Source organism: Melanotaenia boesemani, chromosome 22 (genome assembly GCF_017639745.1).
Source record: "Melanotaenia boesemani isolate fMelBoe1 chromosome 22, fMelBoe1.pri, whole genome shotgun sequence".
Lineage (NCBI taxonomy): Eukaryota > Metazoa > Chordata > Actinopteri > Atheriniformes > Melanotaeniidae > Melanotaenia > Melanotaenia boesemani.
The window spans coordinates 9,541,404-9,558,957 of NC_055703.1; the positions used below are offsets into that span (position 1 = coordinate 9,541,404).

At 42.3% G+C, this 17,554-nt stretch overlaps 1 protein-coding gene across 2 annotated transcripts in view; it reads right to left on the minus strand.

Moving 5' to 3' along the window:
• LOC121633808 (kelch-like protein 29) overlaps positions 1–17,554 on the minus strand; it is a 239,518-nt gene that overhangs the window by 56,083 nt on the left and 165,881 nt on the right. For both annotated transcript variants that reach the window (XM_041976071.1, XM_041976072.1), the window contains one exon: positions 14,463–14,661. In XM_041976071.1, coding sequence (XP_041832005.1) covers positions 14,463–14,661 — 199 coding nt within the window. The remainder of the gene's footprint in view (positions 1–14,462; positions 14,662–17,554) is intronic.

Genomic DNA, 17,554 nt, shown 5'->3' on the forward strand with positions numbered 1-17,554 from the left:
ACAGCCTCCATGTTACATTTATGAGCCGAGACAGACGTGTTTGCTTGAGATTTCACCAAGTCGAAGGAATATCAAAAACTCATATTCCAATTCTCCAGTGAAAAGCTGCATCAAACTCTCTCTCTCGTGCTCTTCTGCTCCGTGCATTTCTCCCTTCCTCAAATACCATCTCAGACTCCAGAAATAAAATCGGAAGAGAATCTGCTGGAGGGCACTCTTTACAAAGAGAGATTAAGACATTTCTGGCACATTCTCCTGCATCCTGCTTTTCAAGTGTGAGAGGTGAAACAGAGTAATCTCACGCTGCATTGGCTCTAAAAGACAAACCAGGCTGAATAATTACATGGAGCAGGACAATAATCAACAAACTTGTAAGTAAAAAAAGAAGCTTATAATTGTCTTTCTAAACTGCTGACAGCTTCCCCGTTACCCCTGGCTCACATAATGGCTGGTGTTAGAGGGACAAATAACAAATAAATTCAATTATTCCACAAAAAAGAGCAGTTGTCAGTTGAAGAGAAGCAGCTGAGGACATGTCACCGGGATCAGTGAAGAAGTGAGTTAATCAGGGCCTGAGCCAAAAGCTGGAGGTGGCAGACTTCAGAGGAAAGTCATCTGATGATCTTTTATGCTCTCCTGACAAGGTGTGAGTCTTGTTCTTCTGTCTTTGCAGTGGTAGCACACTGAAACTAATCTCCAAGGAGCTGCTGGCTGACAGAGGTGTGAATGAGTAGATGGATGCCATACCTACGGGCTTCGGACCTCGCAGAACAGCCTATTTTTACTGTCTCGAAACTGTGAATGCAAGTCACACTATTGCAGGTTTATGAAAGCAAGCTATTTAAAATTCAGCTATGTCAAAAGTAATAAGTGGTCAAAAAGATTTGTTCTCAACCAATCCCGCTGTGGCACATGACACGGTTCTGATCAGAGCTAAAACACTGTGCTGAAATGCTGGAGTAAACCTGCAACATAATCAAAGTTTTATCACCTGAGCTCCCTTTGCAGCTGCTTTCCTGTAGTTAAACCTCTCTGCCTTAACATAAATGAACGCTCCATTAGAAATTATGAACTGGACGGAGAGGAGGAGCAGGTGATAAAGAGTAGAGCTACCGATGAAGGATTTCCTCATACAGAGCATGCATTCAAGGGTTTAACAATGCAATTGTGTGAGAGCAAGACGGAGAAACAGTGTGAGGCGAGCTGGACCCCTGCGTCTCCTAGTCATTACAGCTCATTTGTCTGAGTGCTATTCCACTTGGCTGGGTTGAGTTAACAGTTTGCCCTGGCGCTCTCCACCCTCCTCTGAGCCGAGCACAGCGACACATGTGGAGAGAAGGAAATGGGAACATAATATATGAGCTCGTCTGGGCTCATGCGCGTACACACACAGCATGGGCAACATGAAAACTTTTTTTTTTTCCTTGTTAATGGTACACGAGAACGAATAAGCTGTATCTTGTGAAATGTTTGTGAGCAAACTCACAGCACCGCTGGCTGTTTAATCCCCCGATCCCCCTAGAAAGTCTAATGACAGCTAATCAGATGCACATCTACGGTCTAATTAACCAATTAGCAACTAATGGATACACAAACACTACACAAAATAGCATGGATTCATTAGGAGACACTCATAGTTTTCACTTAACACAGGACTTTTTCCCACCAGAATGAGTGAGGGCATGCTTTTAGTGTCTTCCTCAGACATGGTGTAAAAATAGCATTGAGATCCATATTGTATGCGAAGACCATCTGCACACACGCATTTACACAAAATCGCAAACAAAATCCAAACTTACAATTGCATTGATGTCTGAACATCACAGACAGCCTATTTCTGTGCTCAATATCTTTTTGGCTTCTTAATTAGCTTCTAATAAAATTCACGGGCAGAGCAGACACTCAATAAAATGTTCCAGAATATTAAACTAAGTGCAAAGTAAGCCTCATTTTAAGCCAGCGGGGCTGTTCAAAAATAAACTTTGTGTCATTGTGGTTATTAGGAATTTTTACGAATTGATGTAATTCAGAGTGAAAGAGCTTGCTCCAAATACATTTTTTTGTTTCAAACCAGAAAACTTCACTCAGCACAGAAAGAAAACTGAACCAATCTTGTAACACGTCAGGACCTGTCAGAGTGACTGATGGAAAAAATCACAATCAGTAAAAACTGGGTGATGTGAATAAAGCACTTTCAACAATGCAGCACAGCAGGGGTCTATATCCAGAAAAACCTAAGAAAACAAGACAATTAAGAGTGTGCTGAAACCATCTGGCTGCTTCTATCCAGCTACAATAAAAACAACTTTATAGCTTACAGCTAATGGGGCAAGTACTCATTATAGTGTCTAACTTTTTCATAAAGCGTAAAATGTTGATCCCATTTTTGTCTTGCAACGCACTGCAGAGCGTATCATCGGAGGCGAGAACTATCCATTTTAATGGTCATTTTATCCTTGTCACAATTCAAAGAATTGGTAAATATTTCACAATTTTAGCTACCATAAATCTTGGGGGCAGATTTTTACTTGTGTTGTTTACGTTGTCCTTGATAGACTTTGGTGTTGCACTCAATAAAAAAAAAGTTATCCCTAAACTGTAGTATCTCTTAGCTCTGCAGAGTATTTAATGATTTTTATGGGTAATTATTCACAGTCTAACAAGCACTACTGCAGTATATACAGAAATAGCAATAAGCTAGTTACATAGTTAGCAACTAAAAATATAATCAAAGTATTTGCAACTTTTCCAGTGTTTTCCTCAGCTATAGCTAAAACTGCAGCATTTGAATTGTAAATGTTTCTGCACTGTATGTGTATGAGTGTGACACACGAATGGACAGAAAACACATTGTCCAACATGTCAATGCTAAACCATAGGTAGCATTTCCCTTGGCATAAGTCACCCTGATGTTCCCTTTGTAGACAGATTTTTTGCTGACTCCCCTCAATCTCCTCCCTCTATCCTGTAAAGGAACTGCCACCTGTGCCTTTTTAGCCTGTGTGACCTTGCCATAAAACAGGTGTAAGTTGGAAACAAAATAATGACGGCATTACATCATGTGTTAGCCCATCATACACATATGATTTAAACTGCCATTTGCGAGTAATGTTTAGAATTAATCTGCTAAAAATGAACACATTTAATAAATAAATACAGGTGCAGTCAGATTTGTGTCATCCAGTTTTAAGTCAATATAATGCAGTGCTATATGTTTTAAACCAAAAGGAGCAAACTAATGCAGTCCATTCCCTCAAATTTAGCATCTACGCATCCTGCCAGCATTTGTTTATGCGACACATAAATGTTAATGTCCAGTGCATAATTATGAGGCGCTGCTGCTTTCACATTGTGCCTGAAATGCATTGGCAGCTGCTACACCCCTCCTTCAGTGAGACCTCTATATTGTGAACACCATATAGAGGATGAACAATCCAAAAACCCTAAAACTTTAGGAGATTTAAGGGCCCAACTGATTAGCTAAGGGTTCTACTTTCTATAGAAAGGTCAATAAATGTTAAATTTATATCTTAATACAAGGAAATTGTAGGGTTTTTGCCCACTTGGCGACACCAAGCAATAGAAAGCTAGAGACCAATGTTTAACTAGAGCCATAAAATACAAATACAGTAAAAGTCTGACCCAATGACCTGACTGGTTTTTTGTCGGTCCTTTCCATTGTTTTTTCATGTCAGATGCCAGATAAATCAATCATTTCTGTGAAGTCACTGGAACGAGGCATGGAAGTAAGTTATAACTGCAAGAAAATATGTCTCAATGCACCTCTAAATCTTTCTGACACTGGATTCTTGAAAAACACCACATGTTAAAGCCAATAATAAATCTCCACATTGCTTAGGTGCATGCTTTATCAATCATTTCATCAGACATACACATCATTGCTGATTTTGTTCCAAAATAATTATACTAATAGAATTGCACTATTAGCTAGTCTACAGACAATTAAAGGAAATACCTGAACTATCAGCATTACTCCTAGTTACCAAGTCCGAATTGGAGAGAATGTTAATTAAAATTCTGTCTCACAAAAGCAACTTAAATTCCTGGGTTGAAAAGGCTCATTTATTATACGTTAAAAGAAAGATTGTGTGAGGGCCTCTCACACAGCTAACACACACAATAATACACTCACATATGCACGTGACTCACAAGTTCACAGATTGACTGCACTCAGCAAGAAGAGCTTTACGGATAGCAGTTTTCCTTTCTTTTTCCGCTTGACAGACTTATCAACCGAGCTCAGGTGGTGCCCCATCTGCTTGTGCACATTTAAAATCCACACACACACACAAACACACACACACACACTTCGTTACTGCTTACACAAAAAGACACATGCTCAAGGAATAAACCTAATCTAATGTCTGCCCTTCAAATTTCATTTCTGATCCCCAAACCCCTTCCCTTCCCCTCCCTCCACCTCCTCCTCTCAGACCACATCATGACCTCTCCTCCTGTTCTCCCTTTCATATCCTCTGTGTGTTAGCACTCCCCAACAACCTCAAACTCTCTTTCCAGTGTTTATTTCATCTTTCTCACAGTCCCAACATCGGCAAATCCCAGTAAAAAGGCTCCCCCCCCGCTGTGCAGTACCCACCCTATCCAATACAGCAGATGGTTGAGTAACACATGCATGCGGACAAATAATCGTGACTGCCGGCAAATACATGCTCAGGCAGAATAAACACTCAGCTCTACGAGCATATATACAATTGCACAAAATGTATTCATTTTCCTCCCTACAGCACATTAGAACACACTAAACCTTATGAAATCAACGCACACACTGATGCTCGGCCCTGCAAGTCCAACATAATAATAACTTCTTTCTCAGATGAATTTAAAACTTGATCGGGAAACCTTGCATACATTTCTCATTCATCGAGCCGTTAGAGTTTAACGCATCACAAATCTATTCATCCCAGCAGCATTTATGCATTTATATAATTCTGTTGTACAGGACCACGGGCTACTGTGAATCTGCACACTCTTCAGCCTGCATAATGGGGATGTAGAATGCTTAAGATATGCACATACCAAACAGAAAATGCTTCAAGAAAATGCTGAGAACAAAGTGAAAACTACTGGATCGAGGATGAGTAATGGCACAATGCTGAGCACATGTAATGCTACAAATGTCTCCTCTCAAGAGGCCAATGATTCTTTATGAAACCTCAAGCAGCCACATTACAGGCAATTAAAGATACAAAAATGTTGACCAAATGCAATTTTCTCAGTGTTTGTTTACTGGAACATAAACACACCGGCTGGACAACAGAGTTTGCTGGTGAACCGACCTCTTCATAAAATGCCATTTGTTAGGCAATTATCTTTATTCTACCAAGCAGAAAATAACTTGTGCTGAATTGTAAGGTATGTTGGTGTGAAACTCATAATATCATGCAGACACAGTAATTAGGAAACTCTTAGCAGGGTGAAAGGGGTCCTTACTGACCACAAATATTAAAAAAATTAACAGACATATGCAATTTTTCTGGTGCTGTTACATTTTATTGAATTATTATTTATTTTTTTATTTTAACAACATAAACCTACACGGTCTTCAAACCGTTAGCATTCAGAGAGCAAATGACTGGCTGGTTGCTTCACAAAGCAAGACACCTGATTGAGCCTATAGTATTTAAAATTGTGTTAGAAGAAAAAAAAAAGGTTCGGTTTTTCGAGGTAATCTCAGTCAGGCTTGGCCGCAGAAGTGGAGAAAAAAAAAAACTAAGGCAGTCAAAAATAACACGTTAATGGCGGTAACTAATTTATGTAATTGACTGAGTTAAAATTTTTAACGCATGTGCAGAATCCATCATTAATGGCGGCGAGACATGGAGGTGTCTGGAGGCGATATGGAAAAGGGTGAGTCGGTTGGCTCTATGCATGGATTTGAGGGCGACACACACATGGGAGATTAAGATGTTTTACACCCACAATTTTCCTGGTGAGAGGGTTAAACACCCACACTTTTCCCACATAAAAAAAAAAAAAAAGGCAAAAATCTTTACACTTGGAGCCCTGCGCCTGCTGACAACATCACACTGTATGAACGTTGGCACGGTTACGCAGAAGATTGTGGTTGGTTAAAATATGGGAATAGTTTTTGGGGTTTTGGTAATTCTTCATAGAAAACATGGATGACTTTTCCAAAGAAATCCATCTTTACCTAACTAAAAGGGACTCACCACAGCCTTACCATCACATCTAAAAGTTCAGAGAGCAGAAAGGTCACCATTCAGAAAGCATCAAAAAATTACACAACAGTGTGACTAACGTTAGCGACTCCAATTCATATTTGCAACATATAAATGCCATTGTGTTTCTGGAGTTTCATTCATTCACATTGTAACCAGTTTTTATACATACACTCAAATGACTGTTGTTTTTTACTGCTGTATTAAATGAGTAGTTGTATTAAAACTACCGGAGCTTCGCTTGGTGTTTCAAGCGCAAGTTTGCCATGTATTGAGGAATTGCCTGACCCTGCCTGTTCCCCTGTGCTTTGACATTTGTACCAGCTCTATTTCTCCAGCGTTTCTGTGTTTTGATGTAAATAAAATGTGAATTGAGAAAAAGATATGCACTGTGCGATCAATTGATTTGTCACTTTAAAAGAAAAACAAGAAATTTGCAACCACAGCTGATATAGTTAACTTGTAATGAGGTTCTTTAATTATATATTGTGGGGCTTATTGTTAAATAATTTGACAATAGAGGGTGGGAGGTCACTACCTTTTCATTAATATGTGTATCTATAGAAATGTGTATTTGATACACATACTGATATTTGGTCCAATAAATAATCAGACTGTAAAGCATAAATGAATAAAAATTATTTATATACTAGAATGAATTTACATGGGAAAAAGAAGTTTATATTGCCAATATGTCTATATATTCAATATCTACTGATAAACAGAGACCCACAAGCAGATCTGATTCTTATAAAATGAAAAGCAATAGCTTGTCTGAGTGGAGTCATCAGTAGGTGCGTGCCCTAAGCGGATCTGACTACCCGAGCACATCTGCTACCCTACGCCGGTCATCTCTGTGTCTGCCCAGCGCAGCCGCCTCCCCACCTCTCCTGATATCTAGTAAGATTGAAACAGCAAAAAGTAAGCAAGGTGTTACGGCCCCTGGCCCTCTGGGATTGGCCGTCCAGTCTGTCCATCACACTGCTACGAGGAAGTGGAGCTGCCTGGGCCCTGGCCGCCTAGGATTGGTCATCGGACTTGCCAATCAAGCGGAGCTGAGATGACGACGGTCCTCCCTCCCCTTCTGCTCGCTGATTCGTTGCTGCTGCTCCCGCTCTCCTCAGCTGAACCTCATCGGGCTGATTGCCCCTGAATAAATACTGGACTGCACCATTCATCGGGAGCTGTGTCATTAGGGCACAGTTCGCTTCGTGAGAGTTCTCTGAGTAGTGTAATTTGATTGTTAGTGAGTAAGCCTTGTGTGGATCAGCGGATCCTTTTGTGTAATTCGTATTAATCGATTTAACTCCTGACAGTGCAACAGAGGTTGTGTTTTTGGTTTGGTTTTGTTTGGATTCGTGTCAGGTATTTTCGTTTGGGTTTTGCTTGGTATGCTAGTTTTCAGGGGGATTCTCACTAGGAGAATCCCCGCTCTTTTCGTTCTTAGGAATTAGTAGCCATTTTTTGTTTAGATTTATTGTTAAGCTTCCTTTGTATTCTTATTATTGTATAGAATGGTTTTATTTTCTTTATTTTCTTTAATTACCATCTAAGCATGTAAATAGTTTTATAACAAATAAAACATATTACACCTTAACCACACCTTTTCACGTGGTATTTATGTTATTGGTCCTGTTGCGCCCCTTGTGGCAAGGCTGGGTCATAACATAATGGGGGCTCGTCCGGGAGCTTTTTGAATTTATTGGAGCAGTTAGTTTGTAGTCCGGAAGCTTTTGAGATATTCGTAACTTTTGTTTGTAGGAGCAGTGATTTTGGGTTTGTTTGAACATTTTGGTTTTGTCACCACTGTGACTTGTACTGAGTATTGGTAGGACACCTCCAGGATGACTCGTTTCAGCTTGGAGCGGTTTAAGGAAAACCCCACTCTCGAGCAGATCGAGGCCTGTCGTAAGGACGACTTGGCGGTCCTGGCCAACTTCTTTGAAATACCTTTACCTAAGTATGTAAAGAAAAAGGAAATGAGAGAACTGGTAGTGGCTGGACTGGTTGAGCGCACGGTGTTGCGCATGGCGACAGATGCTACTGATGAGGCTGGGATTGTGGTTGTGGAACCTCTTGAATCTGCGGGTCCTTCTGGAGCGTGGGGCTCTGGCGAAACCGAGCAGAAAGGCCTGCTCGGGTCAGACAAGGTGGAAGAGGTTAAACTGGCGGGTGACGGAGCTGTCACGCCTGTTACGCTTCCCCGGTTCGAGCCGATGCTCTCAGAGGAAGGTTCGAACTCTTCCATGTGCAACGCACGCGTAAAGCTCCGGCTTGCCAGACTTCAGCTGGAAGCCGAGGAGAAGGCCCAAGAACGCCAAATACGGCTTGAGATTAAGAGGATGGAAATCGAAGCCGAAACCGCAGTACGCATCCGCCAAATGGAGTTAGAAGCCCAAACCAAAGCCACGGTAATACCAGCCTCAGGTGACCTCTCCAGGTCTTCGACTCCTCCTTCTTCTTCTGTCCCATTGGACTTGTCAAAATTTGTTTCATTTATGCCTTCCTTCAGAGAAAATGAAGTCGATTGCTTTTTCACAGCTTTTGAGCGTGTGGCTATTGCCTTGAAGTGGCCGAAGGAGTGTTGGTCTGTCCTGATTCAGTGCAAGATCACAGGAAAAGCGCAAGAGGTGGTCTCTTCGCTTCCTCTGTTAGATTGTCAGGACTACGATACGATAAAATCAACAATTTTAAAAGCGTATGAGCTTGTGCCGGAAGCCTACCGTCAAAAGTTTCGTTCGCATAGAAAGAACTCCTCACACACACATGTGGAGTTTGCACGTGAGAAAAGCAATCTATTTGACAAATGGTGTGCTGCTTGTAGCGTGAAATCATTCGAAGCTCTCAGAGAACTCATATTGTTAGAAGAATTTAAGAAGCAGCTGCCAGAAAGTTTAGTTGTTCATCTAAATGAGCAACGGGTGGATAAATTGTTCTCGGCCGCAGTCTTCGCGGATGAGTACACACTAACTCATAAGACTGTGTTTCAGCCAACCCTCAAAAGGGAAGAAAAGAGAGAAACAGGAATGACATTCAAAAGCAGAAGCTCTGAAGAGAGAGCCTGTTTTTACTGTCATCAGCCGGGACATTTAATAAGAGAGTGTCCAAAACTGGCTGCGAAGGAAAAACCCTCCTCTTCCTCACAAAAAGGAAAGGGAGTGGGATTTACGAAACGTTCGGAGAAAGTGACAAAAAGTGAGAGCACTATGGATCCGTGTTTCCAACCGTTTACCATGCCAGGAACTGTGGCATTAGCAGAACTGTCCGCTGAAGAGCGACAGATTAAGGTGTTAAGAGACACGGGTGCCTCACAGACCTTAATGCTGGCAAAAACACTGCCGTTTTCGAAGGCCAGTTACGCTGGTTACAGCGTCATTCTGAAAGGAATCGGAAAGGGATATGAACCGTGTCCCATTCATTACGTTCACTTAAAAACAGAGCTGATCTCTGGTCGTTTTCCTATTGCTATATGTGATGAGTTGCCCATTGATGATATCTCTCTACTTCTAGGTAATGACATAGCGGGAGGGAAAGTGATCCCCGCTCTGGAAGTCATGGACCAATTGAGTAAAGAGCAAACAGCTCACAGTTGTGTGGTAACTCGGGCTCAGGCCCGTCAGAATAAAAGCATCGATCGGGAAGATGTGGATTTGACTGACAGCTTTCTGTTTTTTCCTTCTATAGATAAGGAGCAGCTGACAGAGACTGACGGGGGTGCGGACGACTCTGGTGCGCATTCCAGTGCGCAGGAGACTCTGCCCGCCCCTGCGGACTCCTGGCTGTCCATCAGCCGTGAAGCGCTTGGTACCGCGCAGAGGGGGGATCCCTCCCTACGCACTTGTTTCGAGAAGGTGGTGAGTCGTGACAGTCACGTTGACGGACGTGGCGTCTTCTTTGTTGGTGGTGGACTATTGTTACGCCGTTGGTGTCCGGTTGAGATAGCGGAAGAAGATTGGAATGTGGAGACACAGATTGTGGTACCTGCTCCTTGTCGGCAGCAGATTCTGTGTCTAGCACATGACGATCAATGGTCAGGACATATGGGTGTAAATAAAACGTATCAACGGATATTAAAACATTTCTTCTGGCCGGGGTTGAAGGCTGATGTGGTAAAGTACATTCGCAGTTGTCACCCATGCCAACTGATGGGTAAGCCAAACCAGTCGATTCCTAAAGCGCCATTACATCCCATACCTGTTGTATCTGAACCATTCGAAACTTTAATTTTAGACTGTGTAGGTCCATTACCGCGAACGAAATCAGGAAATATGTATCTTTTGACGTTTATGTGCCCAACCACTCGTTATCCGGACGCAGTTCCGCTGCGCCGGATTACAGCTCGATTAGTGGTGCGAGCTTTATTAAAGTTCTTCTCTACCTTTGGACTTCCAAAAATCGTGCAAACAGATCAAGGAAGTAACTTCATGTCCAGAATCTTTAAGAAGACTCTGGCTGAGTTAAACGTTAAACATGTGACGTCCAGTGCTTACCATCCGGAAAGCCAGGGGGCATTAGAACGGTGGCACCAGACGTTGAAAAGCATGTTGCGTAAGTACTGTCATCAGGAAGTGAAAGATTGGGATGAAGGACTCCCCTTCATTCTATTCGCCGCTCGTGAAGCACCACAGGAATCATTAGGATTCAGTCCGTCCGAGCTCGTATTCGGGCACAAACTTCGAGGCCCTTTGAAGGTTTTGAAAGAGAAACTTATGGATAGTGCAACCCCAGCACATCAGAATGTATTAGATTACGTATCTGCTTTCCGAGAACGCTTACATCGTTCAAGATCCTTCGCTGCGTCGGCATTGCAAACCGTGCAGACTAAGATGAAACGACGTTATGACCGAAAAACTACTGTTCGTGAATTTAGAGAAGGAGATAAAGTTTTAGTGTTGCTACCCGTGCCCGGTACATCACTGAGCGCAAAATTTTCGGGACCATACGTAGTTAAGCATCGACTTAGTGAAACTGACTATGTTATCTGTACGCCAGATCGAAAACGTAAAACTCGCGTTTGTCATATAAACATGCTCAAAGCATATGTATGCCGTGTACCTACGGAAGCGACAGAGCAAACCGCAGTTGTAACTACCGGAAAAGCTACAACCCGTCACATCGCTCTTACTTTGGTGGAACCGTTAGAACCGGAGGTAACGCTGTTGGACAGCGTAGAGTCGCGCTTAACCCCGCGATTGACGAACGCGGAAGCGTTAAGAGAATTCCCGTCGACCTTAGAGTATTTGCCGGCTGCTCAGAAAGCTGCGCTAGTTTCGTTAGTGGATCGATTTAACTCGATATTTCAGGAAATTCCTTCGCAAACTCATGTCATTAGGCATGACATCGAGGTAGGTGCTGCTCGTCCAATAAAACAACACCCGTACAGATGCAATCCTGGTAAGAGAGCACAGATGAGGCAGGAAACTGAGTATCTGTTGCGTAATGGTTTTGCAGTTCCGAGTTCCAGCCCATGGAGCTCACCCTGCTTGGTTGAGACCAAGCCGGATGGTTCGCCTCGGTTTATCACCGATTATCGAAAGGTAAATGCTGTTACAGTTACAGATGCTTACCCTTTGCCACGAATTGATGATTGCGTGGATACGATTGGTACGGCTAAATTCGTTAGCAAACTCGATTTATTGAAAGGATATTGGCAAGTTCCGCTCACATCTCGGGCTTCGTTAATATCTGCTTTTGTTACGCCAGACAACTTCTTGCAATATACCGTGATGGCTTTTGGTATGTGTAATGCCCCTGCCACTTTCCAACGGTTAGTTAACACGTTGTTTTCAGATCTCCCGTTCTGTTCCGCTTATTTAGACGACGTCGTGGTGTTTACTGATACTTGGGAGGATCATTTAGCCGCGTTGGAAACCATATTTACACGTCTAGCAGAGGCCAATCTCACGCTTAATCTCGCTAAGTGTGAGTTTGGTCGTGCGACTGTCACGTACCTGGGGAGACAGGTAGGACAGGGGGTGGTGCGCCCCGTTGAGGCCAAGATTAGTGCCATCACTGAGTTCCCCATTCCAGAAGACAGGAAGGCCCTGCGCCGATTTCTGGGAATGGCCGGGTATTACCGTATTTTTTGTAAGAACTACTCTACAGTAGTGGCAGCTTTGACGTCATTAACTAGTCCTAAGCAGGAGTACAAGTGGACCTCAAAGTGCCAGCATGCTTTTGAAAGTGTCAAAACTCTCCTTAAAAGGGCACCTGTGTTAGCCGCTCCTGACTTAAGAAAACCTTTTAAGTTAGACATAGATGCGAGTGCTGTAGGAGCAGGCGCCGTGCTCCTCCAAGCGGGTGCAGATGGACTTGATCACCCTATCTGCTACTTCTCTCGTAGGTTCGGCCGACACCAATTGCACTATTCCACCATCGAGAAAGAGACGCTCTCGTTGTTATTGGCACTCCAGCACTTTGGAGCGTACGTGGGATCCTCCCCTGTACCCATCCAGGTGTTCACGGACCATAATCCATTGACCTTCCTGCATCGTATGTATAATCACAATCAGAGGTTAATGAGATGGGCCCTTATCCTGCAGGAATTCGAGTTAGAGATACGGCATAAGAAAGGGGTGGACAACCTGTTTGCGGATGCCTTATCCCGTGTATAAAATGAAAAAAAAGAAATGTGTGTGTTTGTACATCTGTGTATTAACCCTTTTGTTTCGGGACTTTTGTATGGATGGAACTTTGGAGAAGCTGGAGCCAGCTTTTAAGGGAGGGGGTGTTACGGCCCCTGGCCCTCTGGGATTGGCCGTCCAGTCTGTCCATCACACTGCTACGAGGAAGTGGAGCTGCCTGGGCCCTGGCCGCCTAGGATTGGTCATCGGACTTGCCAATCAAGCGGAGCTGAGATGACGACGGTCCTCCCTCCCCTTCTGCTCGCTGATTCGTTGCTGCTGCTCCCGCTCTCCTCAGCTGAACCTCATCGGGCTGATTGCCCCTGAATAAATACTGGACTGCACCATTCATCGGGAGCTGTGTCATTAGGGCACAGTTCGCTTCGTGAGAGTTCTCTGAGTAGTGTAATTTGATTGTTAGTGAGTAAGCCTTGTGTGGATCAGCGGATCCTTTTGTGTAATTCGTATTAATCGATTTAACTCCTGACAGTGCAACAGAGGTTGTGTTTTTGGTTTGGTTTTGTTTGGATTCGTGTCAGGTATTTTCGTTTGGGTTTTGCTTGGTATGCTAGTTTTCAGGGGGATTCTCACTAGGAGAATCCCCGCTCTTTTCGTTCTTAGGAATTAGTAGCCATTTTTTGTTTAGATTTATTGTTAAGCTTCCTTTGTATTCTTATTATTGTATAGAATGGTTTTATTTTCTTTATTTTCTTTAATTACCATCTAAGCATGTAAATAGTTTTATAACAAATAAAACATATTACACCTTAACCACACCTTTTCACGTGGTATTTATGTTATTGGTCCTGTTGCGCCCCTTGTGGCAAGGCTGGGTCATAACACAAGGGGACGTCTTCTCTAAATCACTGGCGCTGTGCAGATGTTGGAGACACAGGTCTGATCATTTATGGGCCATGAATGTGGTGAAAAAAAATGATAAACAAGCTCTAAAATACAAAAGGATGGTACAAAGGATTTATATTTCAGCTATGCAGGGGTGGATCTAGAAAAGTTTTGCTGAGGGGCCAGGTAGGGGCACTAAGCAGGAAAAGGTTGGCACAACTGAGATATATTTTTTAAGGTCTAGATTTTATGTAATATTAAACCGATTATTACAACTAAAGTGATCATCTAGTTTAATCACTTTAAGAGCATTTGCTTTCTCTTTCTGTTGACACAATACAGGAATAACTGGAACATTTCAGGCATAGTCGTGTATGGTTATTAATCATGATTAATTGATTTGTAAGCTGTGATTAATCTGATTATCTGATTTAATCATTCAACAACCCTAAAAAAAAAACAAACAAACAAAAAAAAACTCGTCCCGACCTGTCGCTAATGTGCACATTCAAGTTTTCAAAGGAGTTGTGTGCAAAATATTGAGTTCTAAATCACTGCCTTACACTTGTGTGCAAAAATCAAAGACCAACACAGTCAGGCTGTCCTTGTGGAAAGCTGAACTCTACCACCTTGCTGCTGTAAGATATGAAAAATGGATATTTTTGAGTGGGTCTTTAAGCAGGTGCTGAAAACATGTTATGGGTCAGTTATGTTATGAGAGGGATTATGGGACTGCCACCAAGGCCACAGGAAAGTAGCTTGTATGCATATTTACCTGCAGAAAGTCTCGGCCGGGTCCTGGGCGTCTGCATCTCCTGCCGTGCATGAGGCAACATGTGGTAACGCTTGGCTTCGTTGACCAGATCCCGACAGGCCTCTGATGATTTGATCAGCTCTTCGTTGTCCACAACGTTGAGCAAGTAGGACGGATGGATGAAGGGAAGACGGACCACCGCAAGCAGCTCTGACAAATGCTGAGGGGACAAACATAAAGAAAACTTAACCGGGAAGAAAACATGTAAACTAGTTGATGTAACAATTTATTGACTGAAACTAGCACGAGTGATCAAAAGGACAGATCACCAGAACAAATCAGAGTCAGTAAACAAACAGCTTATTTAACTCCCAGCTTCATTATAAAGACATTTTAGCCATGCAAATATCCTGTTTTTTCCTGGCTCAATATAACTATCATGTTTGAAAAATTTCGGTCAATTAGTGAGGAAACTTGGCAGCTGCAAGATCATTAGTTTAGTCACTGTCAGAGTTTCAGTTTAACTCACTTTTTCTATTTTGATCTTTGTGCACGACAAAATGTTCAAACACGGGCAAACAAATGAGAAAATATTCCCCATAATCCAGACACGTTTTCATGGAGCATTAGAAGCACATTCACAGCAGCTCCGGAGACTTTCTTTTAATTCAGCTGCTAAAAGGGATTCATGCACCGAACAAGAAGCTACAAATAACATTTTTGCAGAAGTTTTCAGTAGCATCCATGCAAAATCTCACTTTCACGTGTGAATTTAGTTTCACTGTGAGAGCTCAGACAAAGCAGTGGGGGGTATCCTACTTCCACCCTCTGCTTCTGATTATTTTCCATTGCTAAATTAAATCTTTCATCAGAAACCAAATGTTCTTTTTGCAGCTAAATTAAAACCCAGTTCCTACTAATCACAACCCATTCAAGCTAAATTACTGTCTGCAAGATTTTTTTGTGTGTGTGTTAAAGCATAAAAGAACAAAATAAAGATTAATTTCAGACCATTCGGGTCTGAAGGCAAAAAGATTTTCAACTTTTGCAGCATGAAAATTTGTAATAAAGTGAGTGTTTGTTCCTTCCTTTGTTTACCTATAAGCTGTATAGGTGTTCAGAGACAGCAGCAGGACAGTGTTGCCAAGGCAACCTTGTTTACAGTTCTGGCAGCCGAGTGATTTTTTTTTTTTTCCCCTGACTGTGTGTGTACAAGTGTACGTGTGGCCCCGTGGGAGTCTCATCCTTGTCGACAGTAAAAGCTGTAAACAAGCTTGGACAGAGCGACAGAGAGCTGGGTGGAGACTGACCCCTTTGACCCTTTGGCTCAGAGCGAAGTGACCAAGCTGCAGCGAGAAAGCTGGAGAAACATCATTCAGGGTAGAACAAATAAGCTGACGCTCTGCCAAGGCAGCTCGCTCTCCCACCTGAGACCTTCTCACTCAGCTCTTTGTCCCATTTGTTCCATACCGATGTCGTGGGCTCATCTGACCAGAGGAGAGGGATACGACAATGACAGAAACAGAGGCAAAGAGGAGGCGAGATTGGCAAGAGCAAGAATGGATAGGACAGATAAGTAGAGGTGGGATGATGTAAGAAAATAATGGAAAGAAACAAGATGAGTGCTTCTCAAATAAAGACAAGACGACGGGAGCAAAGATGCGATGGTTCTATAAGAGTCAGAGGAATCTGCTGATGACATTTCCTCTCCACGAGCACGCTTGGAGCCAAACTGCGTCCCGCATTTGGGACCGTCTGCTTCCCTCATCCTTGAATGCACTCAGCACAGTTTATCAAACAAACAGCTCAATAACCCACATAAACACTTGCAGTCGCTCCAAGCACAAAATGATGAAGTCCAGGAAGGTGCAAGCTGCTTAGAATACTGAGAAACACTCCTATAGGAAGACCTCTGAGCAGTAGATTACCAAGTACTTTCAATTAAAAAGTGCCTTGAAAGATTTGCCCTGTAGTAACTAATTCATGTCACACACAGATGTGCGACTTAAGCTTGAAGCCAGGGACCTTGGACAGTTTTTCTTTGGTTTAACATAACCTGACCTACCTATGTTTGTTACTCAGAAATCAATAGAAGGCAACTAAAGCCAATAAACAAGTGTTGACAAATTATGAAAATTACATTTTAGAGTAAAAAGCATTTCTTGGCAAACATGCTTAAAAGTACAATCTGAGAATGGAATAAGTAATTTTTGTATTTAAAGTTGACTTACAGTATACTTTTCTTTATATATTTACACTATTTAGACTGCAGAACACATGACGATGGACCTGTAGTGGCTACTCTGACCTTCAGAGCTAAATTAAGGCTGTATATGGGGCAGCTTCGGCCAGGTGGTACCCTTAATGGAAAACCAGAAATAAATGTGTTCCAATACCACTGAGTGCATCTAGAAATCTTGCACCTCTTTGAAAGTGCAGGTGGACTGGCATGAATTTTGTCTTTGAACTTCTGAGATGTGGATTTGTTATGTGGGATTTGCTTATTTTGGTCTGGAATCTTAAAATTGCTCTTAGCTGTGTTGCAGCACCAGGTGATTCCCTTCCTGTTCTGAAATTTCCCCTGTTTTCCATCCAAGTGTGTAGTGAGTTTTGATATAATAATAATAATAATAATAATAATAATAAACAACCAAACAAATTATAAAATACAGTGTGTATTTCTATTCCATATTAGGTAGCTTGTGCCCATTCTTTACCTAGAACTGCAATGAAAGAGGATGGGAAGAGAACAAATAACTAAGATCGTTTCTCACATAACAGTTTACCAGACGTTTGGGGACATTCAGTCGGTCAGAGTTTACTTTCACACTGCATCTTCTGAATAATGTATTCCCCTCCTCGTGTGAGGAAGAGCTGCAGCAAGAATCACTAAACGAGTAGAAGAGAAAAAAAAAAAAACTTGTTCATCCATTGGCTAATGCAGGACAACTTTCATTTCTACAACACACGTTAAGCAAACTGAGACCTACGTTTTTAACAGACCAGAGCGCTTCAGATTCACACCTTGCCAAATAAACCAGACTAGGATTTAATTAAGAATAGCTGGTGTGAATGCACCCTGAAAAAGTGATTGTTACACACACACACACAAA